General features: G+C 38.3%; 1 protein-coding gene across 1 annotated transcript in view; it reads left to right on the top strand.

The window, feature by feature from the left end:
- Positions 1-1,118: 1,118 nt before the first annotated feature.
- The window catches only part of Hfm1 (helicase for meiosis 1), an 87,204-nt gene continuing 79,580 nt past the window's right edge, over positions 1,119-8,742 (top strand). The window contains exons 1-3 of the mRNA XM_070007284.1: positions 1,119-1,187; positions 5,086-5,157; positions 8,234-8,346. Of these exons, the coding sequence (XP_069863385.1) occupies positions 5,087-5,157; positions 8,234-8,346 (184 nt within the window). The 5' untranslated portion in view covers positions 1,119-1,187; position 5,086. The remainder of the gene's footprint in view (positions 1,188-5,085; positions 5,158-8,233; positions 8,347-8,742) is intronic.

Genomic DNA, 8,742 nt, shown 5'->3' with positions numbered 1-8,742 from the left:
CAAAAACAAAACCCAAAAACAAAAAACCAAACCCCCAAACAAGCAACACAGCCTGTTTCTGGCTATTACACACAAACTTCCGAAGTATCAAACATTTTTTTGCTTCCTGCTTCTCTCTTTATAGAGTCAAAACCACTGAATTTTTATGTGAATTCCTCTTGACTAATTAGCTTTTAAAAGGAAGTTGTAAAGTAGGGAAATTTTTGGTGATGTTGAATATGTGAACTAGATTCAAAGTATCAGTTACATTAGCTAACACCTGCCTTGTTCTATGATTTGTGTGTTACGCTCTCCTAATCTTTCTGGAAACTACATTCTCCCCTTGATTTCTACTTGAAATGTGGTCTTCCCTAAACCCTGACCCACATAGATATACCTTGTTGGTCCAGGATGAACCAAATAGTTTAAAAATCTAAACAGGAGTGAAAACTATAAAAATCCAAGAAGAAAACCCTTTTATTATTGGCTTTGGTAGTAACTTTGTGGATCTGACATCAAAAGCAAGGCATCAAAGGAATAAACAGCCAGGCTGGTGACCTGTAATCATAGGTACTCTAGGAGGCTGAGATTTGAGGATTACCATTCAATGCCACCAAGAGGCAGGAAGTCTGTGAGAGTCTTCTCTTTAATTAACCTGCAAAAAAACAGGCAGTAAAGGAGTCGATCAAGTGGCAGACTCCTAGCCTGGGGCAATAAAAGCTTAGGAACCTAGGTTCTGAGTTCAAGACCCAGTAGTGGCAATAAGTAAACAAACAGTTAAATTTATCTCCTTCAAAATTAAGAACTTTTATGCATCAAAGTATCCTATCACCGAAGCTAAAAGAAAACATACTAAAGGGGAGAAAAGACAAAGAAGATTTTGGAATGACTTCAAGTGCGCTACAACCAGTTCAATACCATTAGAGACAAGGGAAATCCAGGTCAAAAACACAAGGAGATGATTGCTGTTGGTACCCAGTGAGACAGCAGAGGTCACCATCCATTGCTTGGAGCTCAGCTAGCCCAGACTGCGGGGCGGGGGGGCGGTCTCTGAGGGTGGGCTGCTCGGCACTCGGCCTCAGGGCTGCGGTGAAGGCGAGGAGCGTAGGTAGGTGAGGAGAAGCAGGCACGTGCGGAAGGGCAGGCGGGCAGGTGGGGCCCAGGCCGCGCCTGTGAGGTGTCGCTAGAGGTGGGGACGCGGGCAGCAGGTAGGGGCAGACCCCAGGGCACCATCAGCACGGTGGGTAGCGGACCGGTGAAGTGAAGACACCCCCCCACCCTCCAGCCGGCCCCAGGCCGCGCGTGCGCGCTGCGCTTCAGCCAAGGAGGCCGTGAGGCCTGGGGGGGGGGGGGTGCTCACCCAGGCTGTGCTGTGCCTTTGTCCCCGGGCCCACAAGCCCCGGGTGGGTGTTGGGGCATAGGTGCAGACCTTCCCTGGGGCTCCGGCCCGGCGGGAAGGTGGCCCAGCGGTCCACTACGCGGGGCCATTTTTATTTTAACCTTCCCGCTCGAGGAGGCTCTGCGCATGCGCTCTTGGTGCCGAGGCGCCCGAATTTGTTCTTAACATGACTCCACCCCATGTTGGTCTTGACTTCTTCATGAATGAATTCTTAGTTAAGATTTCTAGCAGGTGAGCCAGGCGCGGTGACACACGCCTGTAATCCTAGCTGCTCAGGAGACTTGGGGTTTGAGGATCGGGGTTCGAAGCCAGCCTGGGCAGGAAAGTCCGTGAGACTCGTTATTGTCAATAAACTACTCGAAAAAGCCAGAAGTGGCGCTGTGAGCCCAAGTGGTAGAGCGCTGACCTTGAGCACGGAGAGAATCAGGGAGAGTGCCCAGGCCTTGAGTTCAAGTTCGAGAACTGGCAAAAATAATAAAGATTTCTAGAAAATGACTATATATATATATACATATATGTATATATATAATTATTACATATGCCATGTTATATCTGAGGTGATAGGTCATATATCACATATACCATATATAATGCATATAGCATATAATTAATAGTTATTTACATGGCAATATTAATTATAGGTAATATGTATAATATTCTAGTTAATGATAATTATATAATTAATTATGTCATAATACATAATAACATTACTATAATTCATGTTATATATTAGAACTTTTTTCCCATTATTGGAGTTTGAACTCAGGGATTTGAGGTTATTGACCATATGCTCTATCACTTGAACCATGTTTGCAGCCCCAGTGATACTTTTTTTTTTTTTTTTTGGCTGGAGCTTAAGCTCCCTCAGTTTGCTTGTTTCCTGGCTGATGCAGGCCTTTTGGAGATTATTTGGAGATAAGAGCTTCCCAGACATTTCTGCCCTGGCTGGCTTCCAACTGTGTGATCTTCCAGGACTCAGCTTCCTGAGTAGCTAGGATTACAGGCTTCACACCCTGGGCACTTTTGAAATAAGTATATATTTTTTTCTTTTTTGCCAGTCCTGAGGCTTGACCTCAGAGCCTGGGCACTGTGGCTGAGCTTCTTTTGCTCAAGACTAGCACTCTACCACTTGAGCCACTTCGACTTTTTGTGTGTATGTGGTAAGAGGAATTGAACCCAGGGCTTCATGCATGCTAGGAGAGCACTCTACCACTAAGCCAAATTCCCAGCCCAAAATTTAATGAATAAATCATGTCTGATTATTTTATGCAATAAATAAATAATATACAAGAAAAAAGAAAACGTTGAATGATTTAATAGAGTTGAAGAGGTTGTGGTTTATCTCTCTATACATCCAGCAAATTTTGTAATCACAAAAAAGTTGTATAGACTGTTACAATATAAAATAAAAATACTTAGGATAACATTATCTATTATTTTGCAATATAATTGCACCACATGCAGAAACAACCTTGTGAATAACCTAAAGTGGAAACAAATTTGAATCCAACTCAATTGAAAATTTATCTCTTCTTAACATCACAGAGCCATACTAAAGTGTAGTAAGGTTCTTGCATTTTTATAAAAAGTTTTATTTGAATAATGTAACCATCAAATTCATTATCTTTTAGAACACTTATGATTATGTGAATCCTCAGCTTCAGGAAAATTGATATTTAAAAGTTGAACAATAACAGTTTGAGGGAGAGTAAATTTTTTACTAATTAAAAATTACTTTTATTTAAAATTACCTTATAAACCGGTTGCTAATGAATTTATTTCACAATGAAATTTTATGGATTATTTAATACATGCCAAGCATTGCTCTGTGTTAGTGAAGCAGGTGAGGGAGCAAAGTCCCTGGCTCTCCAGGGAGAAAGACAAATAATCAAGTAAGCATATAAAGTTAGTTATCATTTAATACTGTGAAGAAAAATAACGCAGATAAAAGGGATGGAGAATTTTTAAAAGTTGTTGGGTTTTGTTGTTATTGTTTTGTTTTTTTGATAGTGGAGTTTGAACTTGCAGCCTCATACCAAGTACTCTTGTCACTAAACTATATCTCCAACCCTTTTGCCCTGTTTATTTGTGAGATAGGGTCTCTCTCTCTCTCTCTCTCTCTCTCTCTCTCTCTCTCTCTCTCTCTCTCTCTCTCTCTCTCTCCCCCCTCTCTCTCTTTCTCTCTCGCCTTAATCAGCATGGATATAAATCCTTCTATGTAATACTTCTTCAGTTTCAATTTGTATTTTTTTGCTGATTAAAAAAAACACTTCTAAAACAAGACAGAAACTATTTTGTTACTTGTTTGGCAATATAAAAAATGACTAGCTGCCAGGTGCCAGTGGCTAAGGAGGCTGAGCTCTGAGGATCAGGGTTCAAAGCCAGCCTGGGCAGGAAAGTCCATGAGACTGTTATCTCCAATTAACCCCAAGGAAACCAGAAGTGGCGCTGTGGCTCAAGTGGCAGAGTGCTCACCTTGATTTGAAAAGCTCAAGGACAGCGCCCAGGCCCAGGATTCAAGCCCCAACAACAACAACAACAACAGCCAAAAAAAAAAAAAAAAAAGACTAGCATAAACAAAGATGTTATAATTCTATTGCATATTTCTAAATGACTCTCTTCTGCCTCTTGCTCTTCTAGGGTTCTGATTTTCGTATGAACTTTTTGTGTGTGTGTGCCGGTTCTGGGGCTTGAACTCTGGCCTGCGCACTGTCCCTGAGCTTCTTTGACTCAAGATGAGTGCTCTACACTTGAGCCACAGTGCCACTTCTGGTTTTTTTCAGTAGTTTATTGGAGATAGCGTCTCACAGACTTTCCTGTCTGGACTGGCTCTGAACCATGATCCTCAGATCTCAGCCTCCTGAGTAGCTAGGATTACAGGTGTATACTCTTACAAAACCACATTAATTTACTTCAGCTTTTACAATTTCTTTTTGTTGATGACAGTGACTAACAAATTTAGAAAAATAGAATCCACTGAAGTGTGGGGAAGTGGGGAAAATCTAGTTGCCAAAATAATTAAAACATACACAATATTGAGAATCAGTAAAGCAGTCCTAACATACTTGTAGTTAGACCCCAATTTGTGTTTTACCCTTGTGTTGGCAAAGACTCAGTATAGGAGATATATAATTGAACTTGGTAATGAGGACTTCTACAACATGAGCATTATTTTGGCTCAACTTTTATTTCAATTTCACACCTGAGAACAAATTTTCAGTGTGTTCTCACAGAAGAAATAGAAGTATAATTTATATCTTGTGATTTTTGCATTTGGTTTCATGTCTTGATTTATAGATATTCTACCAATGCCTCAGAATTTTGACAAAATGAGATGTAGTGTTGATGTCCAGGGGGAAGTAATTGGAATGAAAAAGAAGTAATATATATCTGTAGAAATGGTGACCTACACCTTGAAGGATGAACAAGAATTTGACAGGTTGAGGCTGGAAGAAAATACATTTAAGCATTGGCGCAGCATAAAGAGAGGAACAAATGTGAAAATACATGACTCAGTGGAGAACAGAAATTCGTGCAATTTGTTATGGAGGTGCTTTGGAGCCAGTAGTAGAAGATGAAGCTGGGACATCTCTCTGTGGCTCTGTTTTATAAGACATTGGAAAATTAATGATTTGGGTCTACATCCTCAGAAATATTTTTCTACATCTTTGTAAATAAGATATAAACTACTTTTGTATATCTTATAGAATGCTGGAATCAGATGACTACATGTATTCTGTGGATAATTTGCTTTTCAGAACCCCAGATGAAGTTGAAAAGTAAGTATCTCGAAGAGTGATAATATAGCGTATCTTTTTTAATTTTAAGGAGTTTTAATTTTCTCTCTGGTAAGTACAAAAATGTAGAAACTGACATTTTCATTAGATATTTGGAAGCTGTGAACTTCAGATATAAAGGAGTAACTAACATTTAACATCTTTTGTGTTATAGTTTTAAAAACAGATTGACCATTTATTTGCATTCTGGTTATTCTTGGCCAAGGTAAAGACTGAAAGTAGTGGTGAAAGTAAATCAGTACAAGAAGTGATGGCACCTTTAGGAAACAGAATAGCCAAATGCCAAAGGCCAAGTGGGATAGGCAAGTAGAGGTGGAAATAAAGATGTGGGACCAAAGGCAACAGGAAAATATTAGTCTTTTAAAGTCTATAAAGACTGTTATAGTAGTCTATTAAAATAGGTGGTCTATTAAAGACTAGCTGTTAGAGGTTTTAATATGATTACACTCACATCTGAATTTTCCATTTATTTGTATTATTGTATTATTGTGTTATGAAATATTTATTACTCTTATTTTTCCTTACTCATTCTTTCATTTACTGAAATATTCAAATACTGATTGAGTGCTGAGAGGGATATAAAAAGAATAAAACAGACTTTTACTTAAATTAAAAAATCGAGTTGAGATTGAAAATGCTATTGTTTTGTGGCCTGTGGTGAGGAAGTACATCATGGTGGAATCATATGGTAGAGAAAACTCTTGCCTTAAGACAGCTTGCAGGCAAAAAGACAGGAAGGAGTCGTGGTTTTAATGTCCCCTTTAATGCTGTGCCCCCAGTGACTGGAATGTCTTCCTACTAGGTCCCATCTCTGGGACCAATCCTTAAACACATAGGCCTTTAAGGGACAATTATCCAAACTATAGCAGGTATGCAATAAGCAGTTACATTTTTCCTGGACTAAAAAGTACATATTAGAAGAATTAAACTGTGATGTAGTCTAAGCGCATTAGAGAAGTTTGGCATTATTTGGAAGCCACTGAGGGATTTTGAATGGAGTATGATGATGTAAACAACTCCAAAGTAATGTGATAGGGACATGTAAAATATATTAGTGTGAAAGCCTAGAGGTTGTGAGGGCAGTTAAGACTCTACTGTTCTCAACTAGACACAATTATAACAGTGACAGTGGAAATAAAAGGAAAATGATGTGTTATAAAGATGTTGCAGTAAAACTGGAACATTTTCTCTCTAGAGAGAGAAAGTAAGATCATGTGATTTAGATTTTGGTGATTAGAAGAATGGTGATACTTCTAGAAAACAAGTAAATCACAAGGGGATTTGATTTTAGGAGGAGGCTGAATAGTGGAGTCAGATAGATGCCTCATATATTACCCTCTTTCTCAGATTTTCTGGAATACTCTCTATCAGAAAACGTAACATTAGGCTTAAACTGCTATCCTTAAGAAACAACAAAAACAAAACAAAACAAAAACTTCTTGCAAGGTTTGGCTTTGGCTGGAGTCTGAGAACTTAGATTTCAGGAAGTTCACCACTATTAATTGATAACAGTGGCTACCTGTACGTGAGTGGTTTATACAAATATGGCTTAAGCTAAAAAGCTTTTATTTTGGGATTCTGGAATTTCTGTGTCCAACAAAGGATGCTAATACATCAAGAAGGGGCCAGGGTTCCAATATCCCCTTAAAGGGCATGTCCTCAAAATCCCTGGGCACTGAGGCCCTAATGCGCTTCTCTCATTGGTAACATTTCATTCATGTTGTCATACATCTCATTACTTAATGTGACCAGTGTGACTCCAGTGGGAGAGGACCATTGAAAACTTGTGCTTGGTTTCCTCATAGCAAGGAGTAGTACATAATCTTAAGTGTGATCTTGGTGATGTTTCAACACACTTTTAAACTTCAGATACTCTGGCCTGTTGTCAGATAATGTGCTATAGGTTTTTGATTGGAAAAATAGGCCCATAGCTAAGTGCTATAAGAAGCAACAAAATAAAAGACCAGGTCTTTTACTTCAAAGAGTTTAACATCCTAAATGAAAACGGAAAGAAAATGAAATAAATATACTAAAAAATAATAAATGAGCTGGGCACTGGTGGCTCACGCCTATAATCCTAGCTGCTAAGATCTGAGGATCACAGTTCAAAGGTAGCCTGGGCAGGAAAGTCCATGAGATTCTTCAATAAACCATTCAGAAAATCTAAAGTGGCACAGTGGCTCAAGTGGTAGAGCGCTATAGCGTGTTGAGCTGAAGAGCTGAGGGACAGTGTTCTGGCCCAGAGTTCAAGCCCCATGACGGACCAAAATAATAATAATATAATATAATAATAATAATAATTGAAAATATACTAAAATAAACACTATATATTAAATAAATACTATGTAAACATAGGCCAGAATGTGTGATTCTTTTCTGAACTTTATTTCCTGTTGCCTAACACATTTTCTTTTGACTGGAAAATAACTACAACAGTAGTTACAGTTACAAGACAGTGATAAGATCCCAGCTGAAAGATGAGTAAAGATGTGGAGGGTGCCAGTGACCACACCATTTACTATATAGACTCATAAAGAGATTGTCAGTTTCAGCTGATTCTTTTTTTTTGGGTCCGCTCTTCAGCTCAAGGCTAGCGCACTACAACTTGAGCCACAGCACCACTTCCGGCTTTTCTTTTCTGCTTATGTGGTGCTGGGGAATTGAACCCAGGGTCTCATGTATACAAGGCAAGCCCTCTACCACTGAGCTACCTTCCCAGCCCAATTTCAGCTTATTCTTGTACTTCATTTCAGCTGTTGATTCAACTAGTTTGTAGAGGTTCTAGATGAAGACTATTTCAGTTAGGATGTTAATTTTTAATAATGTTACAGGAATAACCTAGAATAGTAGTAATAGTATCATTGCACATTCTTAACCCATGATAATGAGTAAGGTGTGTAATGCATAATATATGATGCATTATGTATAGTTAAAATGCTACCATTTGGGAATTATTTACTATTTACTATTTTACTGTTTATGGTAGAAAGTTGAGGAATGTTTAACAAACTTTGTTATATTTTTACTAACATATATTCATATTTTATACTTTATTTAGCTTTCCAGACAATGAAAAATCATTGGATTGGTTTCTTCCTCCTGCTTCATTGACTACTGATATTCCAGATATTCAGGAATTAGAGGAAGAAATAGAAAGTCATAAACTATTAGGTAAATTACCACATGGGTTGTGAAGCCAAATTCAGGCAGTTCATGTTAATATAGCAAAATCTAATGACACATTAAAATGTTAATTCCTTTATCTTAGTAAAATGAAATGGAAGAGGCTTCTCTTACTCAAAATAGTTCCCTTCAAATCTTAAGATCTAAAATACATTTATTCAATATACCATATACCATCACACACTTGTTTGGACTCCTATTCTGTGAATATTTTTTCTTCGTACTATTAAAACTCCTGTCACTGTTGTTTAGTTTGTCATGTTCTCTACTAATGCTAAGGTCCTCTGGGATCCAAATCCTTGAAGTATATTAACTAAAAAATGAGAAGATGCAAAAGACTGTATATTGACATTTTTATAGAACTCAAAAGCAAGGCTCAGGCTG

This window comes from Dipodomys merriami, unplaced genomic scaffold (genome assembly GCF_024711535.1).
Source record: "Dipodomys merriami isolate MVZ:Mamm:240054 unplaced genomic scaffold, mDipMer1.0.p SCAF_7, whole genome shotgun sequence".
In the NCBI taxonomy this organism is placed as follows: Eukaryota; Metazoa; Chordata; class Mammalia; order Rodentia; family Heteromyidae; genus Dipodomys; species Dipodomys merriami.
Note: the sequence above shows the minus strand (reverse complement) of the source record. Positions and strands in the feature narration are given on the sequence as shown.